Below are 18,391 nucleotides of genomic sequence, written 5' to 3'. Positions count from 1 at the left end.
AGCTAGCTTTTAGCCCTACTGGATATAAGCAATTCCCAAATAGACACAAGACTTGGAGCTCTACATACCTACTTATTGCTAATGTGGAAACAATGTGGAAACTGCGTTTGGAATAGCCTTTTTATCATGATAACTTATCCGGATCACTATGACAAATGGAGTAATTGAAGCCTATGCAATCAACTTGTGTTTTAAACAAGCGAAAATGTAAATTGCCATAGGAGGGGCAATCCCCATTAGTTCTTTCATATGATAAGATCCAGAAATTCTCAGTTGCCATGACTATACTTAATTTCCAAAATCTTCTTTGCCCATGTACTTCAGGAGAGCAAATCTAGACCTGATATGAAACATGATAGATTATTAATGCATGAAGCTTGAATGCACTTGTTACTGAAATTATGACCATAGACTATTATTTGTTTTTTGTTTCCATGTCATTGCGGGTCTAGTTGGGAATCTGGATTTGTACAAATTGATGACATTTCATTTATATTTTGGAGTTTTTGGTTGACAAGAAACTTGTCCTTGCTCACAAATAACGTAGTCAGAAAGATAGAAGATAATATTATGTTAACAAACCTAATACAAGATCAAGATATTGTTGTGTTCCGGCCTTCGATTGACAAGATCCGTGTACGTGTATGTAGCCATAGACTGAGTGCCAATGAATGTGCAGACATAGGCCCCAAGCACATTTAACACAGCCAAAAGTGTGTGTTTGTTATAGTTATTAACATATCAAAATTGCACACACGAGTCAAACTTGGTGATTTGCTAAAGACATGGAGAGAATTAAATGAACAGTAAAAGTTTCACAATCAAGCCCATGGTGCCAGATTGCATGCAAGCAGCAACCCTTGGCATCTTTTAGAATAATCTATAGTGGAACTTTCTAGGAGAAGATTTCACCTTAAGAATATGCTTAAATGTTTCAATTCACTAAACATGCGGGAAGAAATAAATTCCACATGCCTTACTCAAGTAGAAATCTCATTTAGAGATGAATACTTCATCTTCTCTTCTCCATTTTGTAGATAATGTCTAAACTATGAATCTTAAATCAGTTGCATAACAGTTCAAATCCAGCACTCTTTAAGAAGCTTATGACGAAAAGGATTATTTGAGAAATAAGGAGAGATGTACATAAGAAAAGCAAAGCAAGTGATACAATGGACATCAACTCGGTTACTGTGATAGAAAAATATTTAGACTGACTGCATTTGTAAGGAATAACACGATGTAAAAACTAATTAGTGACCCCAACCATCTTTTAAAAAAAAAAAAAAATTTAATTCCAAACCATCTAGGGTATGTTTAAACAAAAATAGGAGTTTACTCAATCAAAGCTAAACAAAAGCTTCACACTAGGCTAATTCTATTTTTCAGAAATTAAGCAGACACTACCACACAGCTTTCAAAGTTGACCAACAGGCAATAGGATAAGAACAAAGGAGTCGAAATTGCATTAAAAAAAAAAAAAATAAAAAGAATGGAATAGGTAATTCACCATTCTCCATTTGTCCTAAACTGTAATACCCCCAAGATGTACAAGCAATATCATAGGGAAAATAAAATAAAAAAACAAACTATCTTGAAAGTTTCAACGTCTCAAGCTTCCACACCCGAGATATTAGACACTTGGCAAAGAATTCTATTATAACATAGATGAATTGCAAAGAGAAAACTAGTGGAGAGAGGATTAATTGCTTGAAGCCCGCTTGAGAATGCTAAAATTGAATCTTGAATTGCTTTGATCCCAATAAAGTCCAATCTCATCACCTTTCTTCAGACCCCTCCTCCACACAAAATCCGTAGTCCATTTTTCATTGAGGACATAACACCCATTACTTGGCCATTGTTTGAAGATCAACTGATGTTTAGACTTGGTATCACAATCCCAAACAGCAACTCGTACCCCATTCTTGATGCCTTCAATGCGCCTCGCATCCCATTGTGGCAAAATATGCCTCTTCACCAGATCTGCTGCTAACAAGAGCCTAGCCAAATGACCTATATCACTTAACTGAATCCTCTTCTTGATAACCCAAGGTTCAAGGCCAAGCTTCAACTCCAATGACACACCATTAGGCCCTTTTCCTTTTTCAACTTTATGGCTACTAAGTCTCATTCTTTTGATTCCACAAGCTGTAGATGACAGAGAGAAATTGGCCAAATTTTCACGTGCTTTCCTCTTATTGGCTATGCAAGAACCATAACCCAACTTCAACTCTGTTGAAACCTCTTCAGATTCATGATAGGTTTTGGTTACAAGCACATTTTCTTGATAGACTTGGAGTTGATCATTCTCAGGAATGGCCCGAATGGGTATAAAATTAAAAAAGATAGGTTTTTTCTCTGTACTTTCAGAAGCAGAAGAAATAATAACCTTATCAGTTGAAGAATTTTCTTTCTTCACCACAAAGATTTCCAATGTAAGTTCTCTGTTTTGGCCATCTTTTCCTTCTTGGGTTTTCTTGGTTTGTTGCACACATGTAGGCTTCATGGCTTCAGTGATTGAAATGCAGGGTCTTAGGCTTAGAGTTAGAAGACCCTTCATTATGCTGAGAAATAAAGAAAGAAAGAAAGAAAGGGTTACGGAGGGTTTGTGTTTCTTGGAATGAAGAGCAACAAGTAAACGGTAATGGCAGAAAGAAAGATTTACAGAAGAGGGTTTGTGTTTCTTGGAATGAAAGGAAGTGATATATGTAAGGGGTAATGGCACTTATATTATATATCCGTTTGAGGCTTTTGGGGCAAGAAATCCAAAACTATGAAGGATTTAGGTTTCAAATCTGATTGGAATTTCCGATTGCTGTGAGGAGTAACATCAGAAATCCTTTGAATTTTTGCCGCCTATGTTGTACCAATGAGGTCTTTTTATGTTGTGGTCGAACATATAAGGATTGGTTTTATTTTATTTTATTTTATTATTTATTTTTGTTTTTCCCTTTTCACTTGTGCAACAAATAGATGAAAGGGGACATCACATATGGTCAAGAACCCATAAATATGGAGTTAATAGACATATATGAGGGATTAAGGAGGAAAACAAAAATAGAAGTAAAATAAAAATCATTTGTAAAGGAAAGCCAAATTACATTAGTGTTAAGTTAGTGTTTTTAGTTCCTCAAGTTTCAAGTGAACATTATTGGTATCTAAAATTTAAAAAATGAACATTATTGAGTTTCAATTCTTACGTGACTAATGGTGTAATAACATGACATCTTTAAAGTAACATGAAAAATTTAAAATTTATTTTTACATCTAAGAAAACTTATGAACCATTAGGATATTTGAAACTCCAATAGTTGACCCATTTCATAACGGGTTCTTCACCAAATCAAATTTCAAAATCCCTAATATGAGAATCTAGAAAGATAGAGATAACAATAAAAATGAAGGTTGAGGATGTGGATCTTTTCCACATAGGAACATCCGCACATGTGTATAGACTTTGCAGCAAATAAATGAAAGTGCTATTGATGTAGATTTTTTTCTTTTATTTCTTTATAATTCATTATTTATTCTTTTTTTAAATATTAATTTTAGTTGAGTTTTTAATTAATTTTCTGATATAGAAATTTAAAACTTGGAACTATTATTTTTGCTTATGAAATTATGCTTGTTCTTAAAATTATAATTATAATTAAAATTATTTGTTCATGTTTTATTATTTTTATATATGTTGTCAATGAAATTGCGCTTGAAACTATCTAAAATTTTGAAGTTATTTATATTCAACATTGTTACTTTTTACCATTCATTCTATTTTTTAATATTATAGTTAATTTCTAAATTAATTATTAAAATAATTATAATAATAATTGATAAAAATTCTTATTTCTTTATTTTAACCAAACAAAATAAATGTACATTCATTTTTATCATTATACTTTTCTATTCATTTTCTTCTTAAAAAAAAAAAATTACTATTCATTTTACTAAACATACAAGAAGGATAACAAAAATCTTTATTTCAACCAAACCAAATAAATGTATATTCACTTTTATCATTCTACTTTTCTATTTATCTTACTAATAAACAACAAGGATAATGAAAATCTTACCAAAAATATTTATTTCAACCAAACAAAATAAATGTATATTCATTTTTATCATTATACTTTTCTATCCATCTTACTAAACACACAAGAAGGATAACAAAAATCTTTTCGTAACTCCAACTTTTCTATTCTCCTTATAATTTCCATTATTCCACTTTTCCATCTCTATTAGTGTTGTCATATCCATGTTCTCTTTTGCTTCAATTTCTTGCATCATTACCTCAATAAGCTCATGCTTTGGTTGTTTATTTCTTAGACTATAACTTGAGCAATCCCTCAGAAGCAACAGCTATTCTCTAGCCATATCCCGCTCCATGTCCCATGTACACCCAACTATAGTAAAAATCTCATTTAGAGATGAATACATTCATCTTTTCTTCTCCATTTGGCAGATTATGTCAAAACTATAAATCTTAAATCATTTGCATAATTTTCTCAAAAAAAAAAAAAAAAAAAAAAATCATTTGCATAAAAGTTCAAATCCAGCACTCTTTAAGAAGCTTATGATGAAAAGGATCATATGAGAAATAAGGAGAGAGGTACATGAGAAAAGCAAAAAAAACAAGTGATACAATGGACATCAACTCTTACTGTGATAGAAAAATGTTTAGATTGACTACATTTGTAAGGAATAACATGTTGTAAAAACTAATTAATGACCCCAACCATCCTTTTTTTTATTTTTATTTTTTTTATAAATTTTAATTCCAAATCATCTGGGGTATGTTTAAACAAAAATAGGAATTTACTCAATCAATGCTAAACAAAAGCTTCACACTAGGCTAATTCTATTGTTCAAAAATTAAGCAGATACAACCATAGCTTCCAAAACTGACAAACAGGCAACAGGATAAGAACAAAGGAGTCTAAACTAAATTAAAATAAAAAAGTACAAAAAATAGGACAGGTAATTCACCATTCTCCATTTGTTTTAAACTGTAATACCCCAAGATGTACAACTTATATCATAGGGAAAAAAAAAGACAACTATTTTAAAAGTTAATGTCTCAAGCTTCCATACTCGAGATATTAGACACTTAGCAAAGAATTCTATTATAACATAGATGAATTGCAAAAGAAAACTAGTAGAGAGAGGATTAATTGCTCGAAGCCCGCTTGAGAATGCTAAAACTGAATCTTGAATTGCTTTGATCCCAATAAAGTCCAATCTCATCGCCTTTCTTCAGACCCCTCCTCCACACAAAATCCGTAGTCCATTTTTCATTGAGGACATAACACCCATTACTTGGCCACTGTTTGAAGGTCAATTGATGTTCAAACTTGGTATCACAATCCCAAACAGCAACTCGTACCCCGTTCTTGATGCCTTCAATGCGCCTCGCATCCCATTGTGTCAAAATATGCCCCTTCACCAGATCTGCTGCTAACAAGAGCCTAGCCAAATGACCAATATCACTTAACTGAATACTCTTCTTGATAACCCAAGGGTCAAGGCCAAGCTTCAACTCCAATGACACACCATTAGGCCCTTTTCCTTTTACAACTTTATGGCTATTAAGTCTCATTCTTTTGATTCCACAAGCTGTAGATGACAGAGAGAAATTGGCCAAGTTTTCACTTGCTTTCCTCTTATTGGCTATGCAAGAACCATAACCCAACTTCAACTCTGTTGAAACCTCTGCATATTCATGATGGGTTTTGGTTACAAACACGTTTCCTTGACTGACTTGGAGTTGATCATTCTGAGGAATGGGTAAAAAATTATAAAATATAGGTTCTTTCCCTGTACTTTCAAAAGCAGAGGAAATAATAACTTCATCAGTTGCGAAATTTTCTTTCTTGGCCTCAAATATTTCCAATGCAAGTTCTTTGTTTTGGCCATCTTTTCCTTCTTGGGTTTTCTTGATTTGTGGCACACTCCTAGGCTTCAGGGCTTCAGTGATTGAAGTGCAGGGCCTTGGGTTTAGAGTTAGAAGACCCTTCATTATGCTGAGAAATAAAGAAAGAAAGAAAGGGTTACAGAGGGTTTGTGTTTCTTGGAATGAAGAGCAATGAACGGTAATGGCAGAAAGAAAGGTTTACAGAAGAGGGTTTGTGTTTATTGGAATGAAAGGAAGTGATATATGTATGGTAATGGCACTTGTATTATATATCAGTTTGAGCCTTTTGGGGCAAGAAAGCCAAAACTATGTTGGATTAAGGTTTCAAATCTGATTGGAATTTCCGATTTCTGTGAGGAGTAATATCACAAATCTTTTGAATTTTTGCCGCCTATGTTGTACCAGTGACAGTGAGGTCTTTCTATGTTGCGGTCGAATATATAATGGCTGGTTTTATTTTATTTTGTTTTATTATTTATTTTTGTTTTTCCCTTTTCACTTGCGCAACAAATAGATGAAAGGGTACATCACATATGGTCAAGACCCCGGGGCTGTTGAATAGACATATATGATATATTAAGGATTTGGGAGGATAGCACAAATGGAAGTAAAAAAAAAGAAAAAGAAAAAAAGAAAAAAAATCATTTAAAGAAGGCCAAAATACATTATTGCTAAGTCAATGTTTTTAGTTCCTCAAATTTAAGTGAGCGTTATTGATATTTGAAATTTAAAAAATGAACATTATTGAATTTCATTTTCTATATAACTAATAGAGAAATGACATGACATTTTTAAAGTAACATGACACCATTTTTTTATTAAGCAATTAAATTTAGTTTACATTTAAAAAACCCATGACCTATTAAGATATTTGTTGCCCCAATAGTATTGATCCATTTCATAACGAATCTTCCCCAAATTAAATGCCAAAATCCCTAACATGAGAATTGAGAAAGATAGAGGCTAAAAAATGAAAGTTGAGGATGTAGATCTTTTCCACATGTGCACGTGTGTATAGTATTATACATTTGGAAGCAAATAAAGGAATAAATTCTTTTTCTTTTATCTACTTATTATTCATTATTTATTCTTTTTTAAAATATTAATCTTAGTTGAGTTTTTAATTAATTTTCTGATATTATAATATGAAACTTGGAACTATTATCTATGCTTTTGAAATTATGCTTGTTCTTAAAAAAATTAATTTATAAATTACTTATAATATAAACAATTAATAGAGTGAATAGTCAAAAGTAACACTGTTGAATAAAGATAACCTCCATTTTGTAGATAATGTCTAAACTATGAATCTTAAATAAGTTGCATAACAGTTCAAATCCAGCACTCTTTTAAGAAGCTTATGATGAAAAGGATTATTTGAGAAATAAGGAGAGAAGTACATAAGAAAAGCAAAGCAAGTGATACAATGGACATCAACTCGGTTACTGTGATGGAAAAATATTTAGATTGACTGCATTTGTAAGGAATAACACGATGTAAAAACTAATTAATGATCCCAACCATCCATTTAAAAAAAAAAAAAAAAATTCCAAACCATCTAGGGTATGTTTAAATAAAAATAGGAGTTTACTCAATCAAAGCTAAACAAAAGCTTCACACTAGGCTAATTCTATTGTTTAGAAATTAAGCAGACACTACCACACAGCTTTCAAAGCTGACCAACAGGCAACATGATAAGAACAAAAGAGTCGAAATTGAATTAAAATAAAAAAATTAAAAAGAATGGAACAGGTAATTCACCATTCTCCATTTGTCCTAAAATATAATACCCCCAAGATGTACAAGCAATATCACAGGGAAAAATAAAATAAAAAGACAAACTATCTTAAAAGTTTCAACGTTTCAAACTTCCACACCCGAGATATTAGACACTTGGCAAAAAATTCTATTATAACATAGATGAATTGCAAAGAGAAAACTAGTGGAGAGAGGATTAATCACTTGAAGCCCGCTTGAGAATGCTAAAATTGAATCTTGAATTGCTTTGATCCCAATAAAGTCCAATCTCATCACCTTTCTTTAGACCCCTCCTCCACACAAAATCCGTAGTCCATTTTTCATTGAGGACATAACACCTATTACTTGGCCACTGTTTGAAGGTCAATTGATGTTCAGACTTGGTATCACAATCCCAAACAGCAACTCGTACCCTGTTCTTGATGCCTTCAATGCGCCTCGCATCCCATTGTGTCAAAATATGCCCCTTCACCAGATCTGCTGCTAACAAGAACCTAGCCAAATGACCTATATCACTTAACTGAATCCTCTTCTTGATAACCCAAGGTTCAAGGCCAAGCTTCAACTCCAATGACACACCATTAGGCCCTTTTCCTTTTTCAACTTTATGGCTATTAAGTCTCATTCTTTTGATTCCACAAGCTGTAGATGACAGAGAGAAATTGGCCAAGTTTTCACTTGCTTTCCTCTTATTGGCTATGCAAGAACCATAACCCAACTTCAACTCTGTTGAAACCTCTTCAGATTCATGATGGGTTTTGGTTACAAGCATGTTTTCTTGACTGACTTGGAGTTGATCATTCTCAGGAATGGGTAAAAAATTATAAAAGATAGGTTCTTTCCCTATACTTTCAGAAGCAGAGGAAATAATAATCTCATCAGTTGCGAAATTTTCTTTCTTGGCCTCAAATATTTCCAATGCAAGTTCTCTGTTTTGGCCATCTTTTCCTTCTTGGGTTTTCTTGGTTTGTAGCACTCCTAGGCTTTAGGGCTTCAGTGATTGAAGTGCAGGGCCTTGGGCTTAGTGTTAGAAGACCCTTCATTACGTTGATAAATAAAGAAAGAAAGAAACGGTTACGGAGGGTTTGTGTTTCTTGGAATGAAGAGCAATGAACGGTAATGGCAGAAAGAAAGGTTTACAGAAGAGGGGTTGTGTTTATTGGAATGAAAGGAAGTGATATATGTATGGTAATGAGACTTAGATTATATATCAGTTTGAGCCTTTTGGGGCAAGAAACCCATACTATTTTGGATTAAGGTTTCAAATCTGACTGAAATTTTCGATTGCTGTGAGGAGTAATATCACAAATCCTTTGAATTTTTGCCGCCTATGTTGTACCAGTGACAACGAGGTCTTTCTATGTTGTGGTCGAATATATAATGGCTGGTTTTATTTTATTTTATTATTTATTTTTGTTTTTCCCTTTTCACTTGCGCAACAAATAGATGAAAGGGTACTTCACATATGGTCAAGATCTCGGGGCTGTTGAATACACATATATTAAGGATTAGGGAGAATAGCACAAATGGAAGTAAAAAAAAAAAAAAAAAGAAGAAAAAAATCATTTAAAGAAGGCCAAAATACATTATTGCTAAGTCAGTGTTTTTAGTTCCTCAAATTTAAGTGAGTGTTATTGATATTTGAAATTTAAAAAATGTATACTATTGAATTTCAATTTCTATATGACTAACGGAGAAATGACATGTCATTTTTATAGTAACATGTCACCATTTTTTATTAAGAAATTAAGTTTATTTTACATTTAGAAAACCCATGACCCATTAAGATATTTGAAGCCCCAATAGTATTGACCTATTTCATAACGAATCTTCCCCAAATTAAATGCCAAAATCCCTAATATGAGAATTGAGAAAGATAGAGGCAATTATAAAAAATGAAGGTTGAGGATGTAGATCTTTTTCACATGTGCACGTGCGTATAGTATTATACATTTGGAAGCATATAAAGCCAAAGGAATAGATTCTTTTTCTTTTATCTACTTATTATTCATTATTTATTTATTTTTAAAATATTAATTTTAGATGAGTTTTTAATTAATTTTCTGATATTATAATATGAAACTTAGAACTATTATCTATGCTTTTGAAATTATGCTTGTTCTTAAAAAATTAATTATAAATTAATTTATAAATTACTTATGATATAAACAATTAATAGAGTGAATAGTCAAAAGTAACAATATTGAATAAAGATAACCTCAATTTTTTTAGATAGTTTCAAGCTCAATTTCACAACATATATATAAAAAAAATAAAATAAAACATATACAAATAAATTATAATAATATTAAAATAATTATTTTAATAAATCAATAGAAATTTTTATTTCTTTCCTTTAATTTTTTCTTTCTACCAAACAAAATAAATGTATATTCATTTTTATTATTCTACTTTTTAATTCATCTTACTAAACATACAAGAAAGATAACAAAAATCATAGCAAAAATCTTTCTTTCAACCAAACGAAATAAATGTATATTCATTTTTATCATTATAATTTTCTATCCATCTTACTAAATACACAAGAAGGATAATAAAAATCATAACAAAAATCTTTTCCTAACTCCAACTTTTCTATTCTTCTTATATTTTCCATTATTCCACTTTTCCATCATCTCTATTAGTGTTGTCATATCCATGTTCTCTCTTGCATCAATTTCTTGCATGATTGCCTCTATAAGCTCAACCTTTGGTTGTTCATTTCTTAAACTATAACTTGAGCAATCCCTCAGAAGCAACAACAATTCTCTAGCCATATCTTTAGCCCTCCATGTCCCATGTACACTCAACTGAAGTAGCCCTGGCATCACTCCTTCCCTTAAAATCAAACCTCTATATCTTTCTTTATTGCTCTGGCATATAAGCAAGAGGATTCCCACTGCATGCTCTTTGCATTGTGGAGAACCATCCTCCATAGTTTCAACCATTGCACAAATGACACCATGTGTGCTAGCAATTTCACAAAGTGCACTTTCTGATGAGGAAACGATATGCTGAATTAGCCCCATTATCTTTTCAACCAACTCTGATGACTTTTCCGAGTTGTAGATTAATTGAAGGATGGAAGATAATAAACCAGAAGGGGCAATTGAAGGAATAATCTGGTCACAAGTTGAGAGATTGTGGAGTGTGGCTATGGCGTCGAGCTTGGCTTTCATGCTAATGCTATTCATGTTGTTAACACCTTCATTGAGAAACTGTATTAAGTGCTGGATGGTCCCAGATGAAGCGATTGCTAGCTTGTTTGCTGTGCAAGAAGAGAGGATGAACATTGCTGCTAATGTGAGCTCAATCAGTGCTTCATTTTGACATTGAAGGAGGCTTAGCAAGACTGGTATGGGCCCAGATTTCACAATGCGGATCTTGTTTCTGTAAAAAAAAAAAAAAAAATTCAGAATTCCCAAGTCAACTATTGGAAAATACAGAACATTTAACTTCTATACTAAAAAAAATAAATTCTCATGTGTTCTATACATAAATGTTAGCACATAATCATCATTATGATTGGGGGCCACTACTGAATAGCAACAACTATTACAGTATTACTAATACAAATTCCATGGTCCGAATAATCCAGCAAAGGGCATGGGGGTAGAAAAAGTAAAACTTTTTAGTTTTTGTACTAATTTTGCAGCACATTATTTTCTATAGAAGATTTGTTGTGGATTAGTATCCTGAATTTCTTTTCTATTTGTCATAATGATGAAAGTTCAAAGCCAACCCAGATTGCAAACAAATTCAATGATTAACGATGAATGAATATGAATTATATCTAAGAATTTAGTTTTGAGAACTTAAGAAGTGAAACTTGATATTATTGTGGATGAAGAAACTGACCGTTCACTGCCAAAAGTAAGGCAGACGAGAGCAAACAGAGCAGCTTCAATGGCCTCATAATCTTGCGAATGAAGCATCATAATCAAAGGAGAGATAACACCTCTTTCAGCCAAATTTTGCCTCTGCTTACTACTAAGTTTACTGAGTTCTCTAGCCGCTTCAATCATTGCTTCTCTAGCACCATTAAAAAGATTTTGTACCACCGCTTCCTCCATGACAGCAAGCTTCCTCTATGTGTCTCTCAAAACTTCTCTAACTATGTTTTCTTGTGAGGAAGTGATGCTAATGTTGATGTTGGTATTGGGACAATGGGATTGGTTGCTTCAAGATGAAAAGTCTGTGTTTTTTTGGTTTGAAAATCCATTGTTTTTTGGTTCACAGAATAAACCCAATTGAGAGTGTTTGTGTTTTTTTTTGGTACTAAAGAGAGAGAGAGAGATAGAGATTCAGGTGTAGTGGCACTTATACAATATAAGTTATATTATATGGAAGCCAAGGCAATGGAATTTGGCAAGAAATCCGAACATAAGTAGGATTTATGTGTTTTAAATCTATTGAGATTTCCGAACTTCGAGAGGTTTTGCTTTTGCCGCCTAGTTCTTAGTTGGGCGGTGACTTGGGCCATAAATAGTGAAAAGGAACATTATATAGGCGATTTTGGCCCATTAGCATTGATTTTTAAAATATTTAGGCTCGAAACACTGTTTGGAAAATATATAGCAATATACCACTTTTTTAGGTACTCGAGCTTGGCAAGCTCGAGTACCATGTTTTTTTAATCCACTGTCGCCCCATATTCAATGAGCCCTATAGTGGCGTTTTTAAGCCCTATAGTGACGTTTTCGGGCCCTATAGCGGCGTTTTCATGCAAAATTTTTTTACGAGTCCCCATAACAGGTTCAAGGGGCCCTATAGTGGCGTTTTTAAGCCCTATAGTGACGTTTTTGGTCCCTATAGCGGCGTTTTCCTGCAAATTTTTTTTATAAGTCCCATAACAGGTTCAAGGGGCCCTATAGTGGCGTTTTTTGGCCCGAAAACGTCACTATAGGGATTAAAAACGCCACTATAGGGTTCCTTGAATATGGGGCGATAGTAGATTAAAAAAACATGGTACTCGAGCTTGGCCTAAATATTGCTATATATTTCCCAAACAGTGTTTCGGGCCTAAATATTTTAAAAATAAATGCTAATGGGCCAAAATCGCCACATTATATATGTTTAATTGGGCCAGATGGTCAAGACCATCCCTCTTAGAGACCCATATATATTGGGTTTAGGCTTATGATGATTTTGATTGTTTGTAAAGTATAAGGTCCAATGCTAAATAGGGTTGTCAGCATTTATTTATTTTTATTGTTATTATTATTTATTTTATATTTTTCATGAAAGAGATGTGTATTTTTTCAATAAGTCATTAGTTTTGTTTTCTTCAATAATTCGATAGTTAAAGGAAGAGATTTTTGAAAGTTGGATATTTTGGTTGGAAATAAAAAAAAGTGTCTATTGAGTTATAAAGCTTTTTTTTGGATGAAATAGGATATGTATTAATAGATAAAAAATATTATAAAATATAGAGTGTGTTACAACAAGATAAAAACAGCACATTTTTTTTTAATCGCTCCAATAGGGGATAGGAAAAATTTACTTAGATTGCTTTTGTTTCTATGTGAAAAATGTTCCAACTGTAAATATTTTCAGCTGAAAATTCTTTCAAGAAGCTATTTATTTTCTAGTGCTTGATTTCATTTCTGAAAATGCTCCAAAAGACATCTTTAGGCATTTGGCTCGTATGGAAAACAAATTTTTTTTCCTTAAATAATATCACAATATACAAAATCAACAACAACATTTAATTCGGTATAATCTCAAAATATCTTAACCAATCTAAAAATATTACAATCAAAATACTATAGGAGTTCCATATCTAAGAGATTATTTTTTTTGAAAAATTGGAAAACAAAGATAATGATGAAATTCCAAATTACCCGAGGGAGAAATTATGTCTGAAACCTTGAGTTATTCCTCATGCTCTTTAAAAGGTCCATAAATATGTTTCAACACCGGTCCACAAGGTAGCCTTGAATTCATCTAAAAAACAAACAATTTGTCCATCTCTTATGTGTCAAATGAGTCGATTCATGGGATTCAAGAGATAGTATAGTGGTAATGGTATCTTTTGTGGTGTCTCATTTTTCATGTATGTGGATTCATGGGATTTAAGGGATAGTATAATGGTAATTGTATCTTTTGTGATGTCTCATGTATGTGGTTTGAACCTCACCTCCTCCCCTACTACTTGTCTATATAAAACAAAAAGGGTTTGGCTTATCTCCGATACTTTTTTTATTGGACATGTCCTGGCAAGTGGTAGTAGGTTTTAATTTTCACATTTTATTTAGTTAGTGGGTGATGTAGTAGTCTTTTATTAAAACAAAAATAGATTCTTTTTTAAAAAGTATGAGAGGTAAGCCAAATTTAAACAAAAAGTCCATTAATCATTTACTTTTGAGAAGGCTTAAATACATTAGTACTTCAAAATTTTGAAAGGAAAGTAATTTAAACCATTTTGAAAATTTATATATATATTTTTTCAAAATAAATTCGTATTAATAAAGATATACTATGTAAGATATATTGTATTCAATGATTTCTTTCCGTATACTTATAGCATTTTTCTTTATTCAAAAAGCTGAAATTCCAAAAAAAATATAAAAATAGGATAGACAGTGATGTGAAGTACATGAAAAAGCCTGAGGATTTCCAAAAACATCTCCGAGTTGAACAAGCTACAAAGAACAAATTGAATTTGACTTCATTTTATAGGGCTAACGATCTCTAATAAAAAACTTTGAATCGGGCTAGAACTCTGGATACTCATCATTCATCGGTTCATTGGTCTGACCATTTGGGCCAATATAACTATATAAGTTTAATAACTATACTTTAAAATGTATTCTTCTCAAAAAAATAATTTAATATGTATTTTGAGATAAAGAAACCCAGTTTGCACTTTACATGTGCTTAAGTAACACATAGTCCCATGAGAAATTATTATGTGCACTAGGTATAATGTCTTATTTTCATATGAGAGTGGGTCCTATGGGCAAAGACACTTATGTGACCATACGAGACTCTCATCTGTTTGAGAAAAAGATGTAATACACTACGTATAATAAATAATTGGTTTTTGTTAATGCGTATTCTTGTACACACGTTAACAAGGCTTATAAAAGGTTACACCTATATTGAAAAATAGTAAAAGCTAGTAAAAATATGGACTTTAAACCAAAAGTAACTTGACTACATTATCAATTCTATCTTTAACGGTTGTACAAGCAAAATAATTTCATACACCATGAGAATCGGTCAAAGCCCAAGCAAATTTGTTTTGTTTTGTTTTTCCTTTCCGTTCCCTTGAAGAGCTAAAATTGCTTACTCAACAATGCTTTATTCTCAATGTGTCATCTTTACTGCTTATAAAAAAAATCTGTCATCTTTACCCTTCATTTTGAAAATGGACTACAAACTAATGAGGCGATTAACAACTGTACTGTAATTCATGCATTGTCATATGTTCCCCTGCTGTAGCAATGAGAAGCAGAAACATGGGGATACTAAGAAATATTTTTAGTAAAAGAGCAAGGATGATAGAATGAATGTTTAGACGACTACAATTATAAGGAATAACATGATGTAAAAACTAATTAATGACCAAACCATCATTTTTTAAATTTTCATTCCAAACCATCTAGGGTATGTTTAAACAAAAATAGGAGTTTACTCAATCAAAGCTAAACAAAAGCTTCACACTAGGCTAATTCTATTTTTCAGAAATTAAGCAGACACTACCACACAACTTTCAAAGTTGACCAATAGGCAATAGGATAAGAACAAAGGAGTTGAAATTGAATTAAAATAAAAAAATAAAAAGAATGGAACAAGTAATTCACCATTCTCCATTTGTCCTAAATTGTAATAACCCCAAGATGTACAAGCAATATCATAGGGAAAAATAAAATAAAAAGACAAACTATCTTCAAAGTTTCAACCTCTCAAGCTTCCACACCCGAGATATTAGACACTTGGCAAAGAATTCTATTATAACATAGATGAATTGCAAAGAGAAAACTAGTGGAGAGAGGATTAATTGCTTGAAGCCCGCTTGAGAATGCTAAAATTGAATCTTGAATTGCTTTGATCCCAATAAAATCCAATCTCATAACCTTTCTTCAGACCCCTCCTCCACACAAAATCCGTAGTCCATTTTTCATTGAGGACATAACACCCATTACTTGGCCACTGTTTGAAGATCAACTGATGTTCAGACTTGGTATCACAATCCCAAACAGCAACTCGTACCCCATTCTTGATGCCTTCAATGCGCCTCGCATTCCATAGTGGCAAAATATGCCCCTTCACCAGATCTGCTGCTAACAAGAGCCTAGCCAAATGACCTATATCACTTAACTGAATCCTCTTCTTGATAACCCAAGGGTCAAGGCCAAGCTTCAACTCCAATGACACACCATTAGGCCCTTTTCCTTTTTCAACTTTATGGCTATTAAGTCTCATTCTTTTGATTCCATAAGCTGTAGATGACAGAGAGAAATTGGCCAAGTTTTCACTTGCTTTCCTCTTATTAGTTATGCAAGAACCATAACCTAACTTCAATTCTGTTGAAACCTCTGCATATTCATGATGGGTTTTGGTTACAAACACGTTTCCTTGTCTGACTTGGAGTTGATCATTCTCAGGAATGGGTAAAAAATTATAAAAGATAGGTTCTTTCCCTGTACTTTCAGAAGCAGAGGAAATAACCTCATCAGTTGCGAAATTTTCTTTTTTGGCCTCAAATATTTCCAATGCAAGTTCTCTGTTTTGACCATCTTTTCCTTCTTGGGTTTTCTTGGTTTGTAGCACACTCCTAGGCTTCAGGGCTTCAGTGATTGAAGTGTAGGGCCTTAGGCTTAGAGTTAGAAGACCCTTCATTATGTTGAGAAATAAAGAAAGAAAGAAAGAAAGAAAGGGTTACAGAGGTTTTGTGGTTTTGTGTTTCTTGGAATGAAGAGTAATAAGTAAACGGTAATGGCAGAAAGAAAGGTTAATAGAAGAGGGTTTGTGTTTCTTGGAATGAAAGGAGGTGATATATGTAAGGTAATGACACTTATATTATATATCAGTATGAGGCTTTTGTGGCAAGAAATCCAAAACTATGAAGGATTTAGGTTTCAAATCTGATTGGAATTTCCGATTGCTGTAAGGAGTAATATTAGAAATCCTTTGAATTTTTGCCGCCTATGTTGTACCAGTGACAGTGGGGTCTTTTTATGTTGTGGTCGAACATATAAAGGCTGGTTTTATTTTATTATTTATTTTTGTTTTCCCCTTTTCACTTGCACAACAAATAGATGAAAAGGGTAATAAAAAAAAAAAAAAAAAAATAGATGAAAAGGGACATCCTGATAAAAAAGAAAAAAAAAAAAAGAAAAAGAAAAAGAAAAAGAAAAAGAAAAGAAAGATGAAAAGGGACATCACATATGGTCAAGAATCCATAAATATGGAGTTGAGGTGTTTTTTTATTTTTTTATTTTTTATTTTTTTTAAGTGAGTCTCTTCTCAAAAAAAAAAAAAAAAGAAAAAAAAAGAAAAGAAAAAAAGGTTTCAAGTGATAGTTATTAACCCTTGAAATTTAAAAAATGAACCTTATCTCTCTGTTAATTATTGTGTGGCAACATTTTATTATTAAGAAATTACAATTTATTTTTACTTTTGACAAAACCTATGACATAACGAATCTTCCCCAAATTGAATGCCAAAATCCCTAATATGAAAATCGAGAAAGATAGAAACCACAATAAAAATGAATTTGAATTATATTTAAGAATTTAGTTTTGTGAACTGAAGAAGTGAAATTTGATATTATTGTGGATGAATAAACTAACCGTTCACTGCTAAAGGTAAGACAGAGGAGAGCAAACAGAGCAGCTTCAATGGCCTCATAATTTTGCGAATGAAGCATCATAATCAAAGGTTATATAACACCTCTTTCAGCCAAATTGTGCCTCTGCTTACTACTAAGTTTATTGAGTTCTCTAGCCACTTCAATCATTGCTTCTCTAGCACCATTAAAAAGATTTTGTACCATCACTTCCTCCATGAAAGCAAGCTTCCTCTCTGCGTCTCTCACAACTTCTCTAACTATGTTTTCTTGCAAGGAAGTGATGCTAATGTTGATGTTGGTATTGGGACAATGGGATTGGTTGCTTCAAGATGTAAAGTTTGGGTTTTTTTTTGGTTTTAAAATCCATTGTTTTTTGTTCACAAAATAAACCCAATTGAGAGTGTGTGTGTGTGTTTTTTTTTTTGGCGACTAAAGAGAGAGAGAGAGATTCAGGCGTAGTGGCACTTCTATTAATAATATTATATAGAAGGCAATAGACTTTGGCAAGAAATCCAAACATAAGCAGTAGGGGTGCATGAGTCGGGTTAGGTTGTCAGGTTGAGGGAATTTTTTGACCCAACCCACCATGGTGGGTAAAAAAAAATTCAACCCAACCCAACCCACATGGGTTGGGTTGAACTCCATGGGTTTGACAAATTATTTATTTATTTATTATTATTAAATTGAGTAGAAAAAAATATAAATATTAATATATTAAAAAAACCTAAAGATTAGTATCAATGTAACTCCTTAAAGGCAAACAACACTAATGACTAAACAACAATAGTAATTTATTAGAATTTGTGTGAACTAATTGACTTTTATATAAGATAGGAAAAACTGGTTATTTTAAAAAATTTATTAATTATATAATATATTATATATATATATATTAAATTAGTATTAGTAGGAGGAACCGAGAAAGT

General features: G+C 32.4%; 2 protein-coding genes across 2 annotated transcripts; both read right to left on the bottom strand.

Moving 5' to 3' along the window:
- Positions 1-7,862: 7,862 nt before the first annotated feature.
- Positions 7,863-8,438, bottom strand: LOC126702549 (putative B3 domain-containing protein At1g78640). The gene has a single exon (XM_050401281.1). It carries the CDS (start codon positions 8,436-8,438, stop codon positions 7,863-7,865), a length of 576 nt encoding a protein of 191 aa, XP_050257238.1.
- Positions 8,439-10,213: 1,775 nt separating this feature from the next.
- LOC126714786 (U-box domain-containing protein 40-like) lies at positions 10,214-11,739 on the bottom strand. Its single transcript, XM_050415094.1, has 2 exons — positions 11,525-11,739; positions 10,214-11,056 (listed from the first exon to the last, which is right to left on the bottom strand). The coding sequence occupies exons 1-2, from the start codon at positions 11,737-11,739 to the stop codon at positions 10,228-10,230; spliced, it is 1,044 nt and encodes a 347-aa protein (XP_050271051.1). The 3' UTR covers positions 10,214-10,227.
- Between the last annotated feature and the right edge of the window lie 6,652 nt (positions 11,740-18,391).

Source organism: Quercus robur, chromosome 2 (assembly GCF_932294415.1).
Source record: "Quercus robur chromosome 2, dhQueRobu3.1, whole genome shotgun sequence".
In the NCBI taxonomy this organism is placed as follows: domain Eukaryota; kingdom Viridiplantae; phylum Streptophyta; class Magnoliopsida; order Fagales; family Fagaceae; genus Quercus; species Quercus robur.
Note: the sequence above shows the minus strand (reverse complement) of the source record. Positions and strands in the feature narration are given on the sequence as shown.

What these genes read in the sequence shown, in the direction of transcription:
- LOC126702549 (XM_050401281.1), bottom strand. Translation starts at nt 8,438, where the DNA reads ATGCTTGTAACCAAAACCCATCATGAATCTGAAGAGGTTTCAACAGAG.
- LOC126714786 (XM_050415094.1), bottom strand. Translation starts at nt 11,739, where the DNA reads ATGGAGGAAGCGGTGGTACAAAATCTTTTTAATGGTGCTAGAGAAGCA. An exon ending in CTTACTTTTGGCAGTGAACG is followed by an intron (nt 11,057 to 11,524) that starts GTCAGTTTCTTC and finishes TTTTTTTTACAG; the next exon opens with AAACAAGATCCGCATTGTGA.